This window comes from Anomaloglossus baeobatrachus, chromosome 3, assembly GCF_048569485.1.
Source record: "Anomaloglossus baeobatrachus isolate aAnoBae1 chromosome 3, aAnoBae1.hap1, whole genome shotgun sequence".
Classification (NCBI taxonomy): Eukaryota; Metazoa; Chordata; class Amphibia; order Anura; family Aromobatidae; genus Anomaloglossus; species Anomaloglossus baeobatrachus.
Window position 1 is genome coordinate 622375555 of NC_134355.1, and position 26842 is coordinate 622402396.

The window sequence follows — 26842 nt, forward strand, 5'->3', positions numbered from 1 at the left end:
GGTTGGATGGGTGTAGGAATACAGTAGGCACAGAACCGACTACAAGCAAGACTAGTGCTGGACACAGGCAGACCTGAGCAACAGGCTGGACCAACACCACAGGAACTTAATGAGTTGCTCAGGCTTCTTTAAACTTGGGAGGGAGCCTTAAAGGGAATCTGTCTAGGCACTAGGTTTTTGCTACCTCATATGTGAACAGCATAATGTAGAGACAGAGACCCAAATTCCAGTGATGTGTCACTTACTGAGCTGTTTGTTGTTATTTTGATAAAATGAATGTTTTTTTTCTGCTGTAGATCTAGCAGTTATACAGAACACATGAATATGCAGGACTACCTGCAGCACGCCAAGTAGTCCTGTAATGATAATCTCCTGCTGATTAAACAGTGATTTTATTAAAAATACAATAAGTAGCCCAGTAAGTGACACATAGCTAGAATCAGGGTCTCTGTCCCTACGTTATCCTGCTCTCAGATTATATGGTAAAAACCTGTTGACAGATTCCCATTAAATAACAGCGATGAAAGGGTGTGCACACCCTTTCAAGGTGCTCATGCTTCCCCTTAAAGAGACAGGGAGCATGTACCCTAGGCTAGTGACCAGTGAAGCCTGTGCACGTGTGCAAACAATGGGGCCTAGGGACCTTGGCGGGAGCAGGGGGCTGAAACACACTTGGGCAGTGACAGAGCAGAGACGGGGACCGCTCTACACGTGGGCGGCAATGAAAGGGAACAGGGGACCAAGATGCATATGGGTGGCCATGCAGCAGGGCGGGCGTCAGACGCATGTGGGAGGTTTTGTAGGAGAGCACGCCTGCAAGAACAAATTGGGGGGAGGGGTGCAAGGTGGTAACAGCATTGGTGTCCTTGCTGGGAAGGGGAAGTGCAGAGAACAGGTGCATTGGTGCAAGCAAGCACCACAACACCAGCATAATTAGGTATACGGACGTCTGTCTTAAAGCACCACAATTCATAAACCCATAACATAAAAACCAAATGTAATTGAAAAACAAAGTCAAACACGTAGAATGATTGTTACTTTAATCGATTCCCACTCACAGCTGCCAATTAAACACAAAATATGAACTATGGGTTTTAAAGAACACTGAACAGAAAATACACAAACAAAAAAATCCAACAGGTCCCATCATCTTCTCTTTTATCTTATTTTATCTCATATTGTTAAAACTAAGAAAGAGTACCATATTTCGCTTTATAAGACGCACCTGATTATAAGACGCACCCCCAAATTTGGCGAAGGAAAAGAGAATTTTTGTTTTTTATGTTAAATGGGGTCCATCTTATAATGCCAGTGTCCGTCTAACAAATCATATAGGGTATATGTCTCTTATAGCCCCCCCATCCTATAATTAGCCCCCTTAATCTGGATATGGCCCCCTTATATTGAGTATAGCCCCCTTGTGCTGGCACACGTCCCCCTGTGATGCCACATGTCCCCCTGTCCTGGCACAAGTCTCCTATAGCTGGCACAGGTCTCCTATAGCTGGCACAAGTCTCCTATAGCTGGCACACATACACATCCATATTGCTGGCACAGGTCTCCTATAGCTGGCACAGGTCTCCCTGTGTTAGATATGGCCCCCATGCTGCTGCACATAGTAAAATAAACACTTTACTTTACCTTCTCCAGTGCTGTTCTCCCTCGTGTCTCCCTCCGTGCTACTGAGATCCTGCACTTACTGGTTCTCGGTGCCGGTCATGTGATCGGCACAGCAGAGTGACATGATCTCTGCGTGCCTGATCACAGCGGCAGCAGTGAGATCAGGAAGACACCATGAGACACGCTGGAGGAGGCAAGTAAAGCTTTTTTTATTTTAGGATGGGCAGCAGCATGGGGGCCATATCTAACAAGGGAAGGGGGTGGGCCATGTGCGATCATAGGGGGGCGCAGGCAGATATAATATGCGCCGCTCCCCCAGCCCATCGCCGCGGTGCGGTTTCAGCACTACGGTGATGGACAGCGGCAGTGCATATTATATGAGCGGGAGCAGAAGATCTACCGCTGCCTCCTGCAGCCTCCACCAGCTACCAGCAGCCCCCAGTACCGCTCCAGAGTTACTCCCACCTCCTCTGGACCCGTATATTCGGATTATAAGACGCACCCCCTACTTTCCCCCAAAATTTGGGGGAACAAAAGTGTGTCTTATAAAGCGAAAAATACGGTACTTCTTTGTTTGTCTAAGGAGCTCATCCATGCCCCTTCCTCCTCCTCAATGTTTTGTGTGTCTGAGGTTAAGACAACTGGCTGCAGCAGGAGCCTCCCCCTTCTACAACATCTGTAGTAAGGCTACGTTATCATAGGCATACTTTTAGTCCATGTGAGGTCTGTGTGCACAATGCACTGAACACAGACCAATATTGGGCTATGAGATGATGCACATGGGCTATTTTCCACACAGACATCAAGTCCACACGGAATAAAAAAAGTCGTAGACTAGATTACTGCATGTAAATAGTGGAGAGCTCCACCACCATGTGGAAAAGCACACGGGGCAAGTCACATCCGCAAAGTGACCGGGCCAAAAAGTTCAGCATTCATCCAAACTTAGCCTAAGTCAAGGGATCAGTAAGTCCCAACCCTTTCCTACCGGATCAGCCGATCAACAGCTTAGGCTGGTTTCACACTACGTTTATTTAACATCCGTCCATAACGTTTTTTTAGCGGAAAAGCGGATCCAGTGCAAATGCGTTTTCATTTCAATGCATTTGCAATGGACTCGCGTTAACATGCGTTCACCTGCGTTTGCGTGCGTTATAGTGAGGATCCAGCGACTTGCAGTTTTTTAACATCTTTCAAAAACGCTACTTGTAGCGTTTTTGAGCTGCGTCCAAATACTGCATGTCACCGGATCCTGACTAAACAGCACGCAAACGCAGGTGAACGCTGGCGTGCTGATAGACAGGATCCTGCTTGCTCTACTGAGCATGCCCAGAACCAGTCTCGCGTGATCTGTCTCTCTCTCCTCCTCCCTCCCTCACCCTCTCTCTCTATCTCTGTCTTTCCCCCTCCCTCTCCTCCCTCTCTCTCCCATCTGAGAGCTGCGGACACTCGTAACCAAGGTAAATATCGGGTAACCACTTCTCTTAGTTACCCGATGTTTACGTTGGTTACGTGTGCAGACAGCCCGGCTCCTAGCAGCTGCAGACACTCGTAACCAAGATAAATATCGGGTATCCAAGGCCGATGTTTACCTTGGTTACGAGCGTCTGCAGCTGTCAGAAGCCGGCTCCCAGTCTAGTTCCCCTCACTCCCGATCACATGACTCCAATGCCCGCCCCTAAACATCCAGTGACAGGATCCTGCAAAATAACATGCGTTTGCATGCGTTTTTTGCTGTAAAAGCAGGATCCGCTTTTGCAGCAAAAAAACGTTCCTGACGCATGTTAAATAAACGTAGTGTGAAACCAGCTTTACAATGGAACTGATCAGCAGAAGATTAACCCCATTGTTCTCGTCAGGATGTCTACAAAAATTGACTGTTTCAAGATCATGCAAAAAAATACTGCAAAATTGCAAACAGCGAGGGCAATTTCATTTCATCAATCACTCCTAGGTATACTGTTCCTTTAAGACCCAAGCAAGGTAGGTGTCCACTGGTTGTTGAATGACACAGTTTTCCCCATTTGCAATGTGCTGTCTGAGTATTAAATAAGCTTTGCACGGAGTTTGCCTCACTATTCACTTCTCTCAGCCGATAATCATCTCTTCACCAAACTCCTGCTCATCATTTGTATACATTTACATTCTGTCTCAGAACTGCAGTTAACCAGTATTCTGCTGTAAGCATGACGCTTTTTTTTTTTTTAACTTCTGGTGCTGTAGGCTGCTGTGACAGTGTGTAATCTGCTCTACATGTATGCCTTCATTAGCGTTACCTTCGGATAACGGTTAACCAATTGTTTGCTGACTGCCGAAGTCTATGCTATGACTGTCTGCTAATAACATACAACTCTGCTATTAGCCATTTGTTTGCTGGAAGTTCTGGATGAACTACATATTTACAGTGCCAGTGTAAATCCATATTCCTGGCTGCTTAAAGGAAACTCTAGTGCCAACATCTTCAATTCCAGGTGTGAATACTTTGATCAAGAAGCCTCCTTAAGTCTCAGGCGCAATATGGACCATTGGACTGAAAGATCAGTTTTAGACTGACATAATTAAACTCAGGCCTAACACCTAAACATTTAGTTCAGTGCTAGAAACAGTAATGAATTTTTACCATCTATAAATGAACAGCCATCTTGAAAATGAATGTGCAAAGTAAGAGGTCAGTGTCAGTTTACGTGGTTCTCTAGTGTGAGTTAATCATCTGACAACGTAGAGAAAGATTTAGGATTTTAGTCCCCACCCATTCATCTTCATGAACGTAGCTTTCCTTTCCAAAAAAAAGGTTTGCATCAACTCAATGTAGAAGGAGGATCTTTTTCACCAATTGGGGGGGAGGGGGGAGTGTCATTGATCTTCCATGGTTGCCGACTTCTGTCTTCTGTAGTCTGGAGTATCATTTCTTGCAAATAACCATGTCCAACTCTTCCAGATGGATCTACCATTGTAGTGGACGGCTGTATAATCTTGCCATAGAGGGCAGAACTGCATAATATAGGTTGGAAGCCCGAACAGGGGATTTGGTAGGGTCTAAGCTAGTTAGGATCCGATCAAATGCAAAGGCAAAGGACATGTGGCTTTCCACTCACTAAGGTCACGTGTATGGTAACGGTTATGTTCCTCTAGAGCGCTACCTTCATCTGATTAATCTTTTCACTTCATGTGTGAAATCACCCCCCCCCCCCCATAGTCAGTAGTGTACAATGGGACCTAACTAAATGATTTCTGCCTGAACACATCCAGAGAATTAGCGCTGAATGACGGCTATTAATGGCTTATTATTCCATGCTCCTGAATTATATTTTTTGGTTAACATGACCTTGTGTTGCACGGAGTTTAATTCTTCACTAATTGTTTCAATCGGCGCAAAGTCCTTCATTGATTTATGTTATGGCTGTAAAGTCGACCACTTGGTTTTTAAGGTATCCTTATGTATTGTTCCACCTCTAGCACCACCTTTCAAGAAGCCCAATGTGATTGTAGCTACTAAATAACCAAACTCATTGTTTAAGAGCAGAGCTGAAGTGTGATTTATAATTTATCAGGAAAGGTTGGTACAGAACGTAGACAAAAGTTGTATGAACAAACAAAAAGTTACAAAATCTTTAGATGATAAAATGGAGGAATGTGTTACGTGAGCGCTAAACAACTAAATCAGCAGGTTGGCAGCCACTTCACTTCAAGGAAGAAAGAAAACTAAAAGCAGGTTAGATTCATGGCCATGGGATGGACCTTACTCATCTTCATAATCAAGGCCATTAACCAAAGTGCTGCTTGAAGCCATGTTGTTGAGAAGGATAATGTTGTTGATGCGAACCTTGCTGCCGACCCGGAGGATTGCGCTGCTGGCAGTTTTGCTGCTGACCCGGAGGATTGCGCTGCTGGCAGTTTTGCTGCTGACCCGGAGGATTGCGCTGCTGGCAGTTTTGCTGCTGACCCGGAGGATTGCGCTGCTGGCAGTTCTGCTGCTGACCCGGAGGATTGCGCTGCTGGCAGTTCTGCTGCTGACCCGGAGGATTGCGCTGCTGGCAGTTCTGCTGCTGACCCGGAGGATTGCGCTGCTGGTAGTGTTGCTGCCAACCCTGGGAATTGTGTTGCTGGCCATGTTGCCGCTGACCCTGGGGATTACGTTGCTGGCAGTGTTGCTGCTGACCCTGGGAATTATGGTGCTGTTGCTTTTGCGGCTGTCGTTGATGGTACCTCATGTCTTGTTCCTCCCCATATTGACCCTACACAATAATAACTCCATCATAGAAAAGCGGCCATATCCAACAGCCCACAACACGCTCTATACAGACGTCTTCACAATTAGAGACTCATCTTATTCAGAGTCAGATGACGATATTGCTTTTGATTGCAAAGGATTAGATTTTCCTACTTTCCTCCTCAAGAACTCAGTTTTATAACGGATATAAATACATGAAGGAAATGCGGCTTATAAAAGGTGGAAGAGGGTAGGGGAGGGTGTGTGTTATGTAGTATGTTTTGCATTCCCTTATTTATAGGTTACAGTCATGTAACAACAGATGACATTTAAGAAAATCTGCAACCATTCACCGCTCTTTGTTTCCATCTCACAAAATAAAGTTTTTATTTCTCGAACGAGGTACAAACATGATAGTCTTGTCAACTACCCCCCTCCCATATTTCCCACTAACTTCATATCAGACCTGTTCCTAACTGTAAGGGTACTTTAGTGCCACAGGATCACGCACACACGGATTGGGGGAAACTGTATACAAGTACTCATGATTGATAAAATATAAGTAGAGTACACTGTATACAATCTATGCTCTTCAGTCAATCTGATGTAACATTAAAGGGAACCTGTCACCTAGAATATGCTTTCTGACCTATCAGCAGACGCATGTGTGCCCTAATTACACCTCCCTACCCATCCTTGTGTTATAAAATTGTATAATATGAAAGTAATAAAAAAAAACCGTTTTATCACCTTCATATTTCCTATGTAAATTAGAGAGCTTCAGGTCATAGGGGCGGCGCCTTGCCCTATGGATGTCTGCATACTTTCCATGGTATCACGCCCTTGTGGGCGTGATACCATGGAGTCCCATGAGCGACGTCACAGTCACTCATTCTATCCTGCGCCAGTTTACACTTACTATTGCGGCAGGCTTCTCTTCCAGGTTCTCCTTGACAGTTTCAGATGCGCAGTGCGCGTCTGAAGCCGGCGAGTGAACACCCGGAAAAGATGCCTGCCACAAGGCGCGCAGGATAGAATGAGTGACAAGGACGTCGCTCATGTGACTCCATGGTATCACGCCCACAGGGACGTGATACCATGGAAAGTATGCAGACATCCATAGGGCAAGGTGCCGCCCCTGTGACCAGAAGCTCTCTAATTTACATAGGAAATATGAAGGTAATAAAACGTTTTTTATTACTTTCATATTATACAATTTTACAACACAAGGATGGGTAGGGAGGTGTAATTAGGGCACACATGCGTCTGCTGATAGGTCAGAAAGCATATTCTAGGTGACAGGTTCCCTTTAAAACATCATATGACCAGCTAAATCCAATACCATCTCTGTCTACTACTAGATAACACCATGATCATCCATCCTTTTCCTAGATAAGTTACTATATTATAAATATACAGTCAGTGATTTAACGGGCAGGAGCTGTGCAGTCATCATTATTATCTGTGATAAGAGCTTTTTTTCTTGCCTCTGTAGAGAATTTCAAAAGGTAGAGTCCTTGCATTTTCATCACTTAGGAGCTTTTAATGACTGAGACTGTGACCTCCCCCTCCTTCAGATAAAGCCAAGCCATGCAGTTCTCGGGGAGGGGGTGGATTGGTTCAACATGACAAACTAAGATGATACATAGAATTTTCAAATAGGGATTACTACATAAATGATAAAACTAGCAGGGATGAGCGGCCAGACAATTTCCAAGCACCTATGGGGAATTCTGAAGAGAAAAGTTGTCATCACTCTCCATCCAGGATCTAAAAGAGGTCATTCTTGAAGAATGGAAACCGATAGAGGTTTCAATATGTCACCATCTTGTTCATTCCATGCCTAGAAGAGTTGGTGCTGTCCTTAAAATTCAGGGAGGTCACACAAAAGAATAAATGTAGTAGTTTTTGATGTGGGATCTTCTCATTTTTGCCTCAAATTAAAAGATATTGTAATGAAAGTTATATTATTAACCTTCCTTTAATGTTATGAGTAAAAAAAAAAAAAAAAAAAAAAAAAAGTGCTATGAAACTCAATCTTGTCACAATTTTGGTAAATTATTCTTGTATTCAGTGAGATAGTTTAATCAAGATTTTTTTTATTTTTTTTTTTAAAAAAAAAGGGGGGGGTTGTACTCATTTATCCTAAGAAAGATTATATTATATAATTTATATTAGAATGAAATTGTGAAATTTTATTAATAAACAATTTATAGTGTTATTTTAACACTTGTATTCTCAGAAAAACATTTCTTCTGTTTACATTCAATTCTGGAGTTAAAGGAATCCTTCAGTCTCTAAGTTTCAATCCCAATACGTAGAATGTGTAATAATAATATTAGCAAATAACTTCAGGTAGAAATGTAGTATAGTTCGCCCGATATAGCTATGTCTCTTACCTTAGGTGCAGGGCACTTTAGCTTATGTATCCATGGTTACGAGCAATTAATTGACTGTCACTGTACAAGTTGATGTAACCACGGATCCTAAGCTACAATGCCCTGCACATGAGGTAAGATACATGGCTATTATCAGAACTATACTACATTTCTAATTGGAGGTTTTTGCTAATATTATTACATAGTGGGATAGGATCTTGGAGATGGGAGTACCCCTGTAATGATCTATAAGCTTCAGACCGCTGGCAGGATATCTAGACATGGTAATGAACTAAGGCCAGAACGGTGGAATCTGTAGCATGAATTTTACAGAAATCAAAGGAGAATTTCCTACAGAATGATTGTTGATGAGAAATTGTGACAATGAAAAGCAAATGTCATAAAGAAGTCTCATTATTAGGCCTAAGACACACGGCGAGAAAAATGGTGCAAGTGGTGTGCGATTTTATAAAAATAAAAAAAAAAACGCATTCCACTCGGACCAATATTAGCCTGTGCGTCAGCGCACATGAGCGATTATTTTCTCAGCCCTAATCGGACAGAGAATACAGTCGCAGCATGCTGCGATAGTTATGCGAGTCTTGTTTCTCTCGCACCCATTCAAGTCAATGGGGCAAAGAAAAAAAACGCACTGCACACCGGTGTACCAGAATGGCAATAGCTGGCAACGGAGGAGAGAGGGAGATAAATCCCTCCCTCCCCTCCTCAGCCCTTAGCAGAGCCGGCCCGCCCTCCGTAGCTGGGGTCCGCTTGCACGACGGACCTCAGTCGCAGGGACACTCAGCTCTGCTGTACTGCCAGTGTGAGCCGAGTGTCATGCGAGGGGAATCACAGTAATCCCAGTGTGGCCTCGGCCTAAAGCCTTCCATCAATGCTGTGTCTTCAGAAGATATAAGATATGTTAATAATCAATATAAAGAGATTTAGAACGCAGAGCAAAGTATGGAATCCTCTGGTACACCCCCCCCCCCCCCCCCCCAACAATTGCTAGAAAGAAAAGCCTGCTGCCGGGCAATGTGTAAAGAATTATAACAACAGGTGGCACCAGTTCACATATGCTATATTTGGAGATGCATTTTATTTCCCCCAGTATATGTTTGAGGTGTAGACAACCTTTTATTCTGTCTGTCCTCTATGTCCATCAGCCACAGGGTGATTTTAATTAGTGTCAAATCCCATCTGCCCATATAATTTGTAGACTTTTAGCCTAGAAGAGGCACAACACTTGGGACCTTATCCATCAAATAAAGGTCACCTTGCCGTGGTAGATGGGCACTGAAGAATTGGTCAATTTTTGCACATGGAACCTTCATTTTTCTAAGCATATTCTATATAGAATTAAATTCATATATTGCACATGTCTTTGAGTTTACAGAGTGCTGCTGTATATCCTTTTGTTTGTGTAGTTAGAGCAGTTGGCACTTGTTCACACTTTGTTTTTTTTTTGGCTTCTACTGTGCAAAGAATGCAACTTTAGCTACAGCCTTATTAGCAGTTGGGTGAAACGGCAGCTCAGTACTGCAGCTAATGATCGCATTTACGGATGATAAAGTCAGAGCTCTCACTGGAATAACCCTTTAAGTTATTATTTTCTTTGATGTCAGAAGAAATGTTGTCAAGTTGGAGGTTTAAAGGGGTGGTTCACCCATATTTTTTGTCTAGATCGATATTATATTGAGAAACAATGTTTCTCTCAAATACCTTGTGTTGTCAATAGTGCCTGTGAGAGGCGCTATTGCAGACCGCTGCTCCCCGTCCAGTGACGTACCCGTCCAATGCTGCCTCGTCACATCTGTGCAGCCGGCTACAGTCTTCCAGACTCTGAGCTGTGAGCGGTGTTTCACTGCTGTCACAGCCCATTTGCTCCCCCCTCCTCCTCCCTCCTAGCACAGCACGGCGCGTCTCCTTCTCCCCCCTCCCTCCTCGCAGAACGCTGCAAGCAAGAGACGTGCTGTGAGGGAGGAGGGAGGAGGAGCAGGGAGCAGATGGGCTCAGAATGCAGCCGGCTGCACGGATGTGACGAGGCAGCATTGGACGGGTACGTCACTGGACGGGGAGCAGCGGTCTGCAATAGCGCCTCTCACAGGCACTATTGACAACACAAGGTATTTGAGAGAAACATTGTTTCTCAATATAATATCGATCTAGACAATAAAAAATATGGGTGAGCCACCCCTTTAATTGTTTTCTGTGAAGTATTGCATGAAGTCAGAGCGCCACAGCCTGAGGCTTATGCAGATGTTCATGAAACTGATCAAAACGCACAGACTGTCCACATGTCCCACAATCCGAATGGCACACAGTCCGACACATACGAGATCTGTGGACGCAAATCTTTAGGGATATTCCAGCAACTTCGACTAGAGGATTATAAAATCAAAGACTTTTATTCCAAAAAATTAAAAACAGGTATCATGTATAAAATACATATGGTTCACCAATGTGGAGAACGCTTACGCGTTTTGGACTGGAGGGTCCTTACTCATAGCTATGAGTAAGGACCCTCCAGTCTGAAACGCGTAAGCGTTCTCCACATTGGTGAACCATATGTATTTTATACATGATACCAGTTTTTAATTTTTTGTAATAAAAGTCTTTGATTTTATAATCCTCTGGTCGAAGTTGCTGGAATATCCCTAAAGACTTGTGTCTACAAGATTATCCGGAATCCAAGTTCCCTGCACCGCCCAGGATTGATTGAATTCCTCCAGACGCTACATGTGCTATGGTTCGGTGAGCTGACATATTTTGTTTTTTCTATATGTGAGACCTGTGGACAGTTTGGACTAGGGCTGATGATGACTGCACAGTCCCTTTCTCTACAGTGTTTGTTGATTGAAGCCAATGGTCCCGGAGACTCACACCTACCACAATCAATCCAATAACCATGTAACATCAGAGAAGAGTTAAATGTATTGATTCACTTCTAGAGGTATAACAGACATTTGACCAGACAGATTTAATTAGATGACCCAGTAATAGTACATCAGGTTCCGATATCTAATGGCGGCTCAGGATCTGAGCCCGCACTATGCCCAGAAGATGCCATGCTACTATCCTCTTGCAAAACCTAGCCTAAAAAAAATGAATGCTAGGTGTAAAACATATGCATTTTATTACACCCAGAGCAAGGTCAGAGGGTGCAGAGCACGACCTAAGGAGGGTCTGGGAGGATCAGTAAGTCCCTACATCATGCTCCACATACCTAAGGCCAACACTATGTATAAACATTATCAATTCGGTCCAGAATGCTCATTTAACTGCTGTGTATTGAAGTGTTCAAAACCATTTAATACAGAGAGCGTCATTTTCAAAATATCTACTTTATGTCAGTGAATGTCTAGAATAATAAAAAAAAAAAAACAAAAAAAAAAAACAATTTGGTGAAAATTCCATCAGGACCCACTTTAAAAAGGGAATCAGGTTTTTTCAATGTAATCTGAGAGCAGCATGAGGTTGGGGCAAAGACCTTGATGTGTACCTTAATAGGTTGTGTTATGCAGCTTCAATAAAAATCAGTGTTCTATCAGCAGATTAACAATAGAGGACTAGGTATCTAGTCATAACTCCTGGGCCAACCATTCCACCACCACTGATGAGCCACTTCCTCTCTATGTACCCAGCAAGCTGCCCATCAGTGATGTCTGCAGGGTTATACACAGCCCAGCAAGCCGAACCCTGCTACATCTACAGCAGAGAAAACTGTGGTTTTATCACAAATGCTGCACCCTGTTAGGGGTACGCATATCCGGCTTTTCACTGGTTTGACGGATGCAGCGCATGCCAGTACAGTGTATACAGCACACTGGCAGCGCAACAAGCGCTGGTCACATGCTGTCATGTGACTGGAGCATGTGACCTGGAAGTTGCGGCGCAGCCATTGTACTGTATCATACTGTACTGGAGTGCGCCGCATCCGTCAAGCCGGCGAAAAGCCGGATGTGTACCCGGCCTAAAGGATACATTGTTGGAATCAGGGTCTCAGCCAATACATCATGGGACTCTCAGATTAAATAGCAAAAAACTGGTCTCAGATTCCCTTTGAATAAATGACATGAGCTTTATATTTTCAATTAGATGTTTTTCAAAACCTCTTCAGGTGAGCAAAAACAAAACAAAAAAGGAAAACCATATATACCTTACGACAGCAAAATAGATTACCCATAGAAATTAATAGGAGATTTCCAAGTGCCATTTTTGGCAAATGTGTTTGGAGAAGCAATATAAAAAACATACCAAAAAAAAAAAAAAAAAAAACACTACCTGAACACAATCTTACTATGTAGATTCTTCACAGTACAGAAAGTGCCACTGTTCATTATATGCCGATTAAAGGGGAGCCCCATCTATCTCACTAGAATCGGCCCCACTGCTTAATGATCGCCGGGGGCGAGACCTCAGTGAAAGGCTCGGTATATGGCCACTTCCATTGTTCAGATAGGACAGAAGTTTGCGGGCTGGTGTGGGTGCCCCCATACCTACCTGTTTTCCAGAATCATAGCCGCCTCCACCACCTCCTCCTCCTCCTCCTCTTCCACTAAGACGATCCTTCACTAGAGACCGGAGGGCATTTAATGCACCATCAACAATGGCTTCACTGGTTCTTCCTCCTGGAAAAGAAAAACATGAGAAGCATTCAGCAAAATCGGGGAAACTGCGGATCCTCAACAACCCGGGAGCAGAAAAGGTTTACTTTCTTATAAGCTTCAGAGACGGCCCAGTTCTGCCACTTATACTAGTTATGGGGGGGGTGTCATGCCGCACCTCATCTGTACACTGCGCATGGAGAGATGTCACCACACACCGGACGGGAGAGTCAGTGCCAGTAACTTTAATTGCACACGTGCACAATATCTGTGTATGGTCAGATTCCTGCCCCAACAGACTAACAGCCCCATGCAGAAACAAGAGGAGCTGCACCCCCCCCCTTCCTTCTTGCTATTAATCTTCTAATTCTAAATTAACAGAGACCACCAGGACGGCCACAAAGCTCTCCATTAATCAATACAGGCGTCAAAGGAGTCGGTCTATACTGCTGACGTAATAGGAAGACGAGGGCTCCGGTGTATAAGACAGAGCTGAACAACCAAGGTTAAAAGGAACCGGTCACCACTTTTTTGGCCTATAAACTGTGGCCACCACCACCGGGCTCTTATATACAGAATTCTAACACACTGTATATAAGAGTCCAGGCCGGGGGTATAACATAAAAAGGGAATTTTGTTTACTTACCGTAAATTCCTTTTCTTCTAGCTCCTATTGGGAGACCCAGACAATTGGGTGTATAGCTTCTGCCTCCGGAGGCCACACAAAGTATTACACTTTAAAAAGTGTAACCCCTCCCCTCTGCCTATACACCCTCCCGTGCATCACGGGCTCCTCAGTTTTGGTGCAAAAGCAGGAAGGACGAAACTTATAAATTGGTCTAAGGTAAATTCAATCCGAAGGATGTTCGGAGAACTGAAAACCATGAACCAAAAGAAACGATTCAACATGAACAACATGTGTACACAAAAGAACAAACAGCCCGAAGGGAACAGGGGCAGGTGCTGGGTCTCCCAATAGGAGCTAGAAGAAAAGGAATTTACGGTAAGTAAACAAAATTCCCTTCTTCTTTGTCGCTCCATTGGGAGACCCAGACAATTGGGACGTCCAAAAGCAGTCCCTGGGTGGGTAAAAGAATACCTCGGTAAAAAGAGCCGAAACGGCCCCCTCTTACAGGTGGGCAACCGCCGCCTGAAGGACTCGCCTACCTAGACTGGCGTCTGCCGAAGCATAGGTATGCACCTGATAGTGTTTAGTAAAAGTGTGCAGACTAGACCAGGTAGCTGCCCGAGACACCTGCTGAGCCGTAGCCCGGTGCTGCAATGCCCAGGACGCACCCACGGCTCTGGTAGAATGGGCTTTCAGCCCCAAAGGAAGCGGAAGCCCAGAAGAAAGGTAGGCTTCAAGGATCGGTTCCTTGATCCACCGAGCCAAGGTTGACTTGGAAGCCTGCGAACCCTTACGCTGGCCAGCAACAAGGACAAAGAGCGCATCAGAACGGCGCAGGGGCGCCGTGTGAGACACGTAGAGCCGGAGAGCTCTCACCAGATCTAACGAGTGCAAATCCTTTTCACATTGGTGAACTGGATGAGGGCAAAATGAAGGTAAGGAGATATCCTGATTGAGATGAAAAAGGGAATACCACCTTAGGAAGACATCTTGAGATAACCCTGAGGACGCTAGGAGCCAGGACTCAATGGCCACACAGTCAGGTTGAGGGCCACCGAATTCAGATGGAAAAACGGCCCTTGAGACAGAAAGTCCGGGCGGTCTGGGAGCACCCACGGTTGACCCACCGTGAGATGCCACAGATCCGGGTACCACGACCGCCTCGGCCAATCTGGGGCGACGAGAATGGCGCGACGACAGTCGGACCTGATCTTGCGCAGCACTCTGGGCAGCATTGCCAGAGGAGGAAATACATAGGGCAGTCGAAACTGCGACCAATCCTGAACTAATGCATCCGCCGCCAGAGCTCTGTGATCTTGAGACCGGGCCATGAATGCCGGGACTTTGTTGTTGTGCCGTGACGCCATGAGATTGACGTCCGGCGTTCCCCAGCGGCGACAGATCTCTCGAAATACGTCTGGGTGAAGAGACCATTCCCCCGCGTCCATGCCCTGTCGGCTGAGAAAATCTGCTTCCCAGTTTTCTACGCCCGGGATGTGAACTGCGGAAATGGTGGAAGCTGTGGCTTCCACCCACTGCAGAATTCGTCGGACTTCCTGGAACGCTTGACGACTGCGAGTGCCGCCTTGGTGGTTGATGTATGCGACGGCAGTGGCGTTGTCCGACGGGATCCGGATCTGCCTGCCCTCCAGCCACCGATGAAAGGCCAATAGGGCTAGATACACTGCCCTTATCTCCAGAATATTGATCTGAAGGGATGACTATCGGAGTCCAGGTTCCCTGAGCCCTGTGGTGGAGAAAAAACGCCCCCCACCCTGACAGGCTCGCGTCCGTCGTGACTACAGCCCAGGTGGGGGGTAGAAAGGATTTTCCCTGCGATAGAGAGTTGGGGAGGAGCCACCACTGAAATGACGTCTTGGTTGCAAGGGAAAGAGAGACTTTCCTGTCGAGTGAAGTCGACCTCCTGTCCCATTTGCGGAGGATGTCCCACTGGAGTGGCCGCAGATGGAATTGCGCGGAGGGCACTGCCTCCATCGCTGCCACCATCTTCCCCAGGAAGTGCATGAGGCGCCTCAAGGGGTGCGACTGACCCCGAAGAAGCGATTTCACCCCTGCCTGCAGCGAAAGCTGCTTGTCCAGCGGTAGCATGACTACTGCTGACTGAGTATGAAACTCCATCCCAAGGTACGTTAGTGACTGGGTCGGTGTCAACTTGGATTTTGGGAAGTTGATGATCCACCCGAACTTCTGGAGAGTCGCCAGAGCGACAGAAAGGCTGTTTTGACACGCCATCTGAGAGGGTGCCCTGACCAGAAGATCGTCTAAGTAGGGAATCACCGAGTGGCCCCGAGAGTGTAGGACCGTCACAACAGATGCCATGACCTTGGTGAACACCCGTGGGGCTGTCGCCAGGCCGAAAGGCAATGCCACGAACTGAAGGTGTTCGTCCCCGATGGCGAAACGCAAAAAGCGTTGATGTTCGGGTGCGATCGGCACATGGAGATAAGCATCCTTGATGTCGATCGATGCTAGGAAGTCTCCTTGTGACATCGAAGCGATGACCGAGCGGAGAGATTCCATCCGAAACCGTCTGGTGCTTACATGTCTGTTGAGCAGTTTGAGGTCCAGAACGGGACGGAATGAGCCGTCCTTCTTTGGCACCACAAACAAGTTGGAGTAAAAACCACGACCATGTTCCTGGAGAGGAACAGGGATCACAACTCCTTCTGTCTTCAGAGTGTTCACCGCCTGAAAAAGTGCCTCGGCTCGCTCGGGGGGCGGAGATGTTCTGAAGAAACGAGTCGGGGGACGAGAGCTGAACTCTATCCTGTAACCGTGAGACAGAATGTCTCTCACCCATCGGTCTTGGACATGTGGCCACCAGGCGTCGCAAAAGCGGGAAAGCCTGCCACCGACCGAGGATGCGGCTAGGGGATGCCGAGAGTCATGAGGAGGCCGCCTTGGAGGCAGTGCCTCCGGCGGCTTTTAGGGGGCGTGCCTTAGACCGCCACGCAAAAGAGTTCCTCTGGACCTTCTCTGGCCTGTTGGACGAGGAGGATTGGGACTTGGCTGAGGGCCGAAAGGACCGAAACCTCTGTTGTATTTTTCGTTGCTGAGGTTTCTTCGGTTTGGCCTGGGGTAAGGACGAGTCCTTTCCCTTGGATTGCTTAATAATTTCATCCAATCGTTCGCCAAACAAACGGTCGCCAGCAAACGGCAAACCGGTTAAGAATTTCTTGGAAGCAGAGTCTTCCTTCCATTCGCGTAGCCACATGGCTCTGCGGACTGCCACCGAATTAGCGGATGCCACCGCTGTACGGCTAGCAGAGTCCAGGACGGCGTTCATGGCGTAGGACGAAAAAGCCGACGCCTGGGATGTCAAAGACGCAACTTGCGGAGCAGAGGTACGTGTCACCGCATTAATCTCAGACAAACAAGCTGAGATAGCTTGGAGTGCCCACACGGCTGCAAAGGCCGGGGCAAAGGACGCACCTGTGGCTTCATAGATGGATTTCATCAGGAGCTCTGCCTGTCAGTGGCATCCTTGAGCGATGAGCCATCTGCAACTGATACTACAGATCTAGCTGCCAGTCTGGAGACTGGAGGATCCACCTTGGGACACTGAGCCCAACCCTTAACTACGTCAGAGGGGAAGGGGTAACGTGTGTCATTAAGGCGCTTAGTAAAGCGCTTGTCCGGAAAAGCTCTGTGCTTCTGGACAGCATCTCTGAAGTTGGAGTGATCGAAAAACGCACTCAGTGTACGTTTGGGAAACCTAAACTGGTGTTTCTCCTGCTGCGAAGCCGACTCCTCTATAGGTGGAGCTGGGGGAGAGAGATCTAGCACCTGGTTGATGGACGATATAAAGGTCATTTACTATGGCGTCCCCTTCAGGTGTATCAAGATTGAGAGCAACGTCAGGGTCAGAGCCCTGAGCTGCGACGTCCGCCTCATCCTCCAGAGAGTCCTCAAGCTGAGACCCCGAGCAGCGTGAGGAAGTCGGGGAAGATTCCCAGCGAGCCCGCTTAGCCGGTCTGGGACTGTGGTCCGTGCAGGAGTCCTCCACATGAGACCTAGGGGCCACCCCGGGAGCACGCTGCGGCGCAGACCGAGAGGGGCCTGGAGGCGATGATCCAACAGTGCCTGGGGCCTGTGTAAGGACCGGTCTGGACTGCAAGGCTTCTAGTATCTTGGCAGACCATTTGTCCATAGACTGAGCCATGGATTGTGAAAGTGACTCAGAGTTTCTCAGCAAAAACTGTCAACTCTGTCCCTGCCGCCTGGACAGGGGAAGCAGGAGGGTCTGCCTGAGCCGAGGGGCCCACTAGTGACCGAGGCTCCGGCTGGGCAAGTGCAACAGGGGTTGAGCATTGCTCACAGTGAGGGTAGGTGGAACCCGCAGGTAACATAGCCCTACAAGAGGTACAGGTTGCAAAAAAACCTTTTGTTTTAGCGCCCTTGCTCTTTGTGGACGACATGCTGTTGTCTCCTAGGAGAGTGATCACTGAGGGTATATAGCCAAAGCAAACAACCCGGCCGACAGACAAAATATATACAAATATATACACTCCGGCACCCTAGGGGGACCAGCACCGGGTGACCGGTGTGGCTTACCGACCGCCCAAAGCGGTGTGTATCCACCAGATTCCCTGCCTTAGGTCTCCCAGAGCTCGTTCCTGAAATCCTCCACCGGCAGAATGTTGTATAAAAATGGCTGCCGGAGCTCTCAGGGGAGGAGGGAGCCGTGGGCGGCGACTATTAAAGTGCGGGAATCTGGTGCCCTACAGTTACAGTGATCAGTGAGGGGGGTGAGGGGGGGGGGGGAGGACACCTAAAGTATGCTCCAGCCCTCACTGCCGACGTCAGGTCGACCGTCCCGCCCTTACCCCTGACTGGCAGGCCCGGGGGCGGGAGTTATGTACTAGGCCGCGATGAAGCCGGGGACTAGATTTAATACCGCGGCCGACAAACAGGCGCGGTCGGCGCGGAAGTCCCGGTCTTCACAAACCAGCAGCTGCTGCAGCGTCTGGGAAACCAGCGCTCCATGCACCGTCCCCATGGGGACACAGAGTACCTTTTGATGCAGGGCCTTGTCCCTGAGGATACAGTAGACTCCTGTCCGTCAGATTCCCACAGGGGCTGCGGAGGGAGCCCGGTCCAAGTGAATGGATGACCGGTTAGGATCCCACTTCATCCAGAGCCTCTAAGGGATGGTGAAGGAAAACGGCATGTGGCTCCAGCCTCTGTACCCGCAATGGGTACCTCAACCTTAACAGCACTGCCGACTTAGTGGGGTGAGAAGGGAGCATGCCGGGGGCCCTCTTTTCTTCCAACCGATAAAATCAGCAGCTGCTGCTGACTAAAATGGAGATGCATGAGTGAATGTGTGCCTCCTTCTACACAAAGCATAAAACTGAGGAGCCCGTGATGCACGGGAGGGTGTATAGGCAGAGGGGAGGGGTTACACTTTTTAAAGTGTAATACTTTGTGTGGCCTCCGGAGGCAGAAGCTATACACCCAATTGTCTGGGTCTCCCAATGGAGCGACAAAGAAAAACACTTTATAATACCTAACGGTCGCGCGGTGGGCCTAATGGGTGTCTCCGTTGTCCGGTTCCCGGCGCCGCATCTTTTGGTTATCTTTGCTCTCCTTCTCTGGCCGTGGTGCATGACGTGTCCAACATCATCCACACTCCCCGGCATTCAGGTCCTGAACAGGGCAGATCAAAGTATTGTAGTGCGCCTGCGCAGGACCGGCGAGTGTGTATGACGTAGACACATCATGCACACAGGCTTCAGAAAGAGGACCAAGATGGCCGGAAGGGGAGGCGCCCACACCGGAGAATGGAGACGCCCATATGGCCCTCCGCAAGACCGTTAGGTAAGCATTAAAGTGTTTTTTTATGTTATACTCCTGGCCCAGGCTCTTACACACACACACGTTAGAATGCTGCATATAAGAGCCCAGTGGTGGAGGCCGTAGCTTATAGGCTAAAAAAAAGTGGTGACAAGTTCCCTTTAAGGAATGGGTGGTCTGCAAAAACAGGTCATTAAATTTGGGTTTATTCAATTTGGAAAAACCAAAAGGCTTAGGGGCGATTTTATTACACTGTATAACTATATGAGGGGACAGTACAGAGATCTCTCTAATGATTTTCCTATTATACTCAGGGCTGCAAAGGGAACAAGGGGCATACACTAAGTCTAGAGCATATATGTCAAACTCCAGCCTGTGTGCCAAACCTGGCCTTCAGGCTGATTTTATTTGGCCTGTAATGCCAGGCACCAGCTATTCTGCAAGGAGGGCTACGCAGGGCCCGTGAATAGGTCAGCCCATGTCCAAGTTTTTAAACTTTAGCCCTCTGTGTATTTGAATTTGACATCCCTTGTCTTGAGGAAAGCATGTTTAATCATCATAGAGGATTCTCTACTGTAAGAACAGAGAAATTATGGAACTATGACAAGACAAAAAAAAATATATTATACACATAAATATATACAGTGCTTACAAGTAGTATTCAACCCCCTGCAAATTTAGCAGGTTTACACATTCGGAATTAACTTGGCATTGTGACATTTGGACTGTAGATCAGCCTGGAAGTGTGAAATGCACTGCAGCAAAAAAGAATGTTATTTCTTTTTATTATTTTTTTTTTTAAATTGTGAAAAGTTTATTCAGAGAGTCTTTTATTATTCAACCCCTCAAACCACAAGAATTCTGTTTGGTTCCCCTAAAGTATTAAGAAGTATTTCAGGCACAAAGAACAATGAGCTTCACATGTTTGGATTAATTATCTCTTTTTCCAGCCTTTTCTGACTAATTAAGACCCTCCCCAAACTTGTGAACAGCACTCATACTTGGTCAACATGGGAAAGACAAAGGAGCATTCCAAGGCCATCAGAGACAAGATCGTGGAGGGTCACAAGGCTGGCAAGGGGTACAAAACCCTTTCCAAGGAGTTGGGCCTACCTGTCTCCACTGTTGGGAGCATCATCCGGAAGTGGAAGGCTTATGGAACTACTGTTAGCCTTCCACGGCCTGGACAGCCTTTGAAAGTTTCCACCCGTGCCGAGGCCAGGCTTGTCCGAAGAGTCAAGGCTAACCCAAGGACAACAAGGAAGGAGCTCCGGGAAGATCTCATGGCAGTGGGGACATTTGTTTCAGTCAATACCATAAGTAACGTACTCCACCGCAATGGTCTCCGTTCCAGACGAGCCCGTAAGGTACCTTTACTTTCAAAGCGTCATGTCAAGGCTCGTCTACAGTTTGCTCTTGGAGGACTCTGAGACAGAATGGTTCAAGGTTCTCTGGTCTGATGAGACCAAGATCGAGATCTTTGTTGCCAACCACACACGTGACGTTTGGAGACTGGATGGCACTGCATACGACCCCAAGAATACCATCCCTACAGTCAAGCATGGGGGTGGCAGCATCATGCTGTGGGGCTGTTTCTCAGCCAAGGGGCCTGGCCATCTGGTCCGCATCCATGGGAAGATGGAAAGCACGGCCTACCTGGAGATTTTGGCCAAGAACCTCCGCTCCTTCATCAAGGATCTTAAGATGGGTCATCATTTCATCTTCCAACAAGACAACGACCCAAAGCACACAGCAAAGAAAACCAAGGCCTGGTTCAAGAGGGAAAAAAAAAAAATCAAGGTGTTGCAGTGGCCTAGTCAGTCTCCTGACATTAACCCAATTGAAAACTTGTGGAAGGAGCTCAAGATTAAAGTCCACATGAGACACCCAAAGAACCTAGATAACTTGGAGAAGATCTGCATGGAGGAGTGGGCCAAGATAACTCCAGAGACCTGTGCCGGCCTGATCAGGTCTTATAAAAGACGATTATTAGCTGTAATTGCAAACAAGGGTTATTCCACAAAATATTAAACCTAGGGGTTGAATAATAATTGACCCACACTTTTAATGTTGAAAAATTAACTGAGCAACATAACTTGTTGGTTTGTAAGATTTATGCATCTGTTAATAAATCCTGCTCTTGTTTGAAGTTTGCAGGCTCTAACTTATTTGCATCTTATCAAACCTGCTAAATCTGCAGGGGGTTGAATACTACTTGTAGGCACTGATATATATATATATATATATATATATATATATATATATATATATCACAAATCATACATTAACTACACAATAAATTCTAGAATACCTGATGCGTTAGAATCGGGCCACCTTCTAGTAATAATAAGGGGGTTGAATACTAGTAGGCACTAATGAAATTATTAATTATTGAGGACCTGGAGCGTTGATCCAGGAAACTAGTCTGAACAGTGGAGTTGGGAAGCTGAATGTGGAGTTGGGAAGGAAATTTTGTTTTAATATGGAGCCATGAGTGTCCGCTCCATGGGGTTTCAGCCATCCTCTGGATCAACATGTTAGGATATGGTTTGTACTCTATATTCATGTCTACTTTCAACCTTAAAAACTATCAAAAACGAAGATTTATGCCTGCCCATTGACCCACAAATATAAAAATTTGTTTGTCTTGTTATGCAAGGTGAAACAAGGCAGTTCGAAATGTAGATAATAGGAAACTGAAAATAAAAAAAAAAAAAAAGAAGATATAATATATTTTCCAGGTTAGCTCTGATTAGATAGCCTAAAAACTATCTAGTGACTTACCACAACGACTGGGGAATTGTTACCATCTAGTTGCCAATTTAGACATTTCAAAGAAGAATAACAGAGGAACAGCACAAGGGGCCAGATTCATCAAGCAGTTTTCAAAAGAATTTAAAAAAAAAAAAAACAACCCCAAAACCTCTTTTTTTGTGCAAGAGATAAAACAATGTTATTATTACAAACATTTACAGTTCTCATCTCACTGCAGTCTGTGTGAGAGAGGACATCTAAGGGTACTTTCACACTTGCGTTATTTTCCTTCCGTTACAATCCGCCCTTTTGGGAAACAGCGGAATCCGTTAACGGATTCCGCTGTTTCCCATAGACTTGTATGGTTGACGGATTGTACCAAAAGGAGCTGCGTTGCTTCCGCTGGGCGACGCTCCGTTGCTTCCGCCCAGCGGGAGGAACGCAGCATGTAACGTTATTTTGAGCAGCGGAATCCTCTGGATTTCACTGCGCATGCTCTTTTTTTTTTTTTTTTTTTTTAAATCAAACTTTATTTTGGCTCGCGGTGGCCGAACGTTCAGCTGAGCGCCCGGCCGTCGGCAAGCGACAGCGCTCAGCTGAATGACCGGCCACCAGCATGCCCGGCCGCCGGCAAGTCACAGCGCTCAGCTGAGCGCCAGCCCGCCGGCATGCCCGGGCGCCGGCAAGTGACAGCGATCAGCTGATCACCCGGCGGCCGGCTGCAGGGAGCGATCAGCTGATCACCCGGCGGCCGGGAGCGATCAGCTGATCACCCGGCGGCCGGGAGCGATCAGCTGATCACCCGGCGGCCGGCTACTGGGAGCAATCAGCTGATCACCCAGCGGCCGGCTGCAGGGAACGATCAGCTGATCGTTCACTATAGTCTGCCGCTGGTAAAACCGGGAAAAAAAAAAAAAAAAAAATCAAAACGAATTGCGTTGTTTTGCAGCATCCGTTGCATCCGTTGTGTCACTATATGCAACACATCCGTTGCATCCGTTACACAACGCAATGCAACGGATACCGTTCAACGCAAGTGTGAAAGTAGCCTAAAGTGTCTGTAATGATACATGAAACTCAGCTCTACTCTACACAAGAGCTGCAGAGATCAGTGATGAGTGGGGGGGGGGGAGGGGCGTGTTTTTTTCTCCCCTGTGTGACAGCTCCTCCTATGATTGGCCGACCTCATGCAGGGGGTAGAAGTACAAATTTCTAGAAGCACCAAGGTCAAATATGACAAAATTATAATCTAAACTTTACCAGCTGATACCACTGCAACTGAGAGGAGAAATTAAAAACAAAGTACATTTTCCTCAGCTCTGCAGCCACTATTCCATAAGATGGCCAATATAACAAGCTCAAATTGGCGACAGGGCCTCTCTAATGAATTGGGGCCAAAGACATCCAAGACAGCATGTTCAGTGATTGCTAATTCATGGGGTGTACAAGTGTTTAATAAAACAGGCAAGTCAGTAGAGTTATCGAGTTCTCTTTGGGTAGTTTTGGATATTCTTTTAAAGGTAAACTGTTAACAAAAACCTGCTATGTAATCTGAGAGCAGCATGATGTAGTGACAGAGACCCTGATTCCAGCTATGGTGTCCGAAGTAAGTTGTGTGTTGCCCAAAAAAAATTAAATAAATAAATGTTTTATCAGTGGGAGACTATCACTACAGGACTAGGTGTCTCATGCCTTCCAGTCAACTGCTCAGCATACCCTCACCCCCCTCTCCCCCCCGTCAATATATGTTGTCCACAGAAAGGTACTACTCACTCTGGTGGGTGGAGTTATACAGGGCTCAGCATTCTTAGCATTGTGGCAAAGAAAACAGGTACTATATGAAAATGACAGAAAGCAGCTCAGTAAAGGCCGCTTTACACACTGCGATATCTGTCCCGATATCGCTAGTGTGGGTATCCGCCCCCATCTGTTGTGCGACACGGGCAAATCGCTGCCCGTGTCACACAACATCGCCCAGACCCGTCACACATACTTACCTGCCCGGCGACGTCGCTGTGACCGGCGAACCGCCTTTCTAAGGGGGCGGTCAGTGCGGCGTCACAGCGACGTCACTGAGCGGCCGCCCAATAGAAGCGGAAGGGTGGAGATGAGCGGGACATAACATCACGCCCACCTCCTTCCTTCCGCATAGCGGCCGGGAGGCAGGTAAGGAGAGCTTCCTCGTTCCTGCGGTGTCACACGGAGCGATGTGTGCTGCCGCAGGAACGAGGAACAACCTCGTTACTGCTGCAGTAATGATTTTTGAGAATGGACCCCCATGTCACCGATTAACGATTTTGCAACGATGCAAAATCGCTCATAGGTGTCACACGCAACGGCATCGCTAATGCGGCCAGATGTGCCGCACCAATTCCGTGACCCCAACGAGTTTGCATTAGTGATGTCGTAGCGTGTAAAGCCCCCTTAAGTGATACATGGCTGGAATCAGCCCCTACATCATACTGCTCTCAGATTACATACCAAAAACCTGGTGACAGATTCTATTAAACACCGGAGTGTAGACGCTTCAGCCAAATAATTGGACACCTACCTTGATAATCGTCCGGCTTGTTTTTGTTTGCCCCAAATATCTTGATTGTCGGGAACCCTCTAATCTCATACTGCCCGGCAATGGCCTTGTGCTGATCACAGTCCACAGCTCCCACCTTCACTATTCCCTGAAATAGAAAACCGCACAAGAGCTCAGAGGCCGGTCACCTGCAGCAACTCTGAAGTATTAGTGTATGACAGTATATATGGGATCAAGATGGATTTATTGTATATTTACATCAAAGAGGCATTTATTTTCCCTTTTTGATGTAACAACTCTACTCATAACTGGTCAGCTCTACTGATGAGTGCTCGTAACAAGCTATTGGACACTCGGATGGGCTTGACTCTACTATAATGGAAGTCAACAGGGAACGTCAGCATTTTCCATTAGATATTCTGGAAAAATGCTCGAGTTTCCCACTGACTTCCATTATATTCGGTGCACGAGTTGAGCATGGTGGCGCTCGCTCAACACTACTGCGCACCCCAGCATGGCGACACTTGCTCATCACTACCGGGCACCCGAGCATGGCAATGCTCGCTCATCTCTACTGGGTACCCGAGCGTGGCGACGTTCGCTAATCACTACCGGGAACCTGAGCATGGCAGCGCTCGCTCATTACTACTTGGCACCCGACCATGGCAGCGCTCGCTCATCACTACTATGCACCCGAGCATGGTGGCGCTTGCTCATCACTACTGCGCACCCGAGTATGGTGCGCTTGCTCATTACTACTTGGCACCAGAGCATGGTGACACTCGCTAATCACTACCGGGAACCTGAGCATGGCAGCGCTTGCTCATCACTACTGGGCACCAGAGCATGGTGGCGCTTGCTCATCAGTAGTCAGCTCTGATGGAACCTTTCATTTGCAAACAAAGCAAAACAGCTTTTTAGATTTCCAAAATGCAAGTCTGGACATGGACTTTCTAAAATAAGATCCACGACATGTTTTTTTTTTCGTGTTTAAAGCTAAACATTACAACCGATGTCCCTTTATACCAATATAATGAAAAGTGACCCAACACAGCAATTTGGTTTGTGTCATTTGTCCTAAAACACAGCTTCTGGTGGATATGGCAATTTTTACCCCCATATAGTATGTAAAAAATGAATGTACAACATGGGGGGGGGGGGGGGGGGAAGAAGAAGAAGAAGAAGAAGAAGAAGAAGAGCTTATGAAGGTAATCTACTGAACCCGAAGTCACGTTCTTGTCTGCACGCGGATATTTACCTTCAATGCAGTTGCAGCTTTCTTCCAGTCGGGGGTCAGTCTCTGACAATGGCCGCACCTGTCCAGATAAATCACAACAGGTCATCGATCCATATGAAGTTATTTTTCCTAATCTAGTTTCTTAAAGGGGGTTTTCCAGTAAGATATATAATGCACACATACACGCAGCACTTCATTGCCTGTCGTCACCGCAGCTCCGGGTATCTATTACCTTCTGCAGTGCTGATGTCCCCTTGACAGCACTGTAGATAATAACAGACACTGGGAGCAGCATTGGACCTGAGGAAGGTGAGTAAAGCACAGCTTGCTACTAAAAAAGATTGACAGGGCTGTTCTGAAACAGGAAAAACCCTTTAATCCACTGGATAGGAGATAAATGTTCAATAGGTGGCGGTCTGACTGCCTGAAAGTCCCAGTTACTGTAAAAAGGGGGCTAGGAAGACATTTCCTGTGGATGCGGCTCTGACACTACAGGTGGGGTACTTTTTTTTTTTTTTTAAATACAAATGACTGATATCTTTTAGGCAATCCATCACCAGGTTTTTGCCACCTAATCTGCGAGCAGCATGATGCAAGGGCAGAGATCCTGATTCCAGCGACGTCACTTACTGGGCCGCTTAGTGTAGTTTTGATAAATATCACTGTTTAATCCACAGGATATTAACATTAGAGGACTAATTGGCGTGCTGCCAGGTAGTCCAGAATATTCATGAGATCTAAAACCCCACCCCCTGCACAGATTGGCAACTTTCTGTCTACACTGTGCATGGGCTGAAAAACTGCCAATCAGTTGTGTGCTGTGTGGGAGGAGTTATAGAGCTCCACATTCAAATAACTGCTAAATCCGCAGCAGAGAAAAAAAAAAAAAAAAAAAAAAGATTTTATCAAAACGGCAGCAAACAGCACAGTAAGTGACATCGCCAGAATCAGGGTCTCTGTCTCTATACTATGGTGCTCTCAGATGGGGAGCAAAAACCTGGTGACAGAGTCACTTTAAAGGGAACCAATCACCAGGATTTTTGTATATAACCTAAAGCCAG

General features: G+C 46.7%; 1 protein-coding gene across 1 annotated transcript in view; it reads right to left on the reverse strand.

The window, feature by feature from the left end:
• PDIA6 (protein disulfide isomerase family A member 6) overlaps positions 1 to 26842 on the reverse strand; it is a 56634-nt gene that overhangs the window by 20451 nt on the left and 9341 nt on the right. The window contains exons 3-5 of the mRNA XM_075341110.1: positions 25803 to 25860; positions 24566 to 24692; positions 12712 to 12839 (exon numbers count right to left, since the gene is read on the reverse strand). Of these exons, the coding sequence (XP_075197225.1) occupies positions 12712 to 12839; positions 24566 to 24692; positions 25803 to 25860 (313 nt within the window). The remainder of the gene's footprint in view (positions 1 to 12711; positions 12840 to 24565; positions 24693 to 25802; positions 25861 to 26842) is intronic.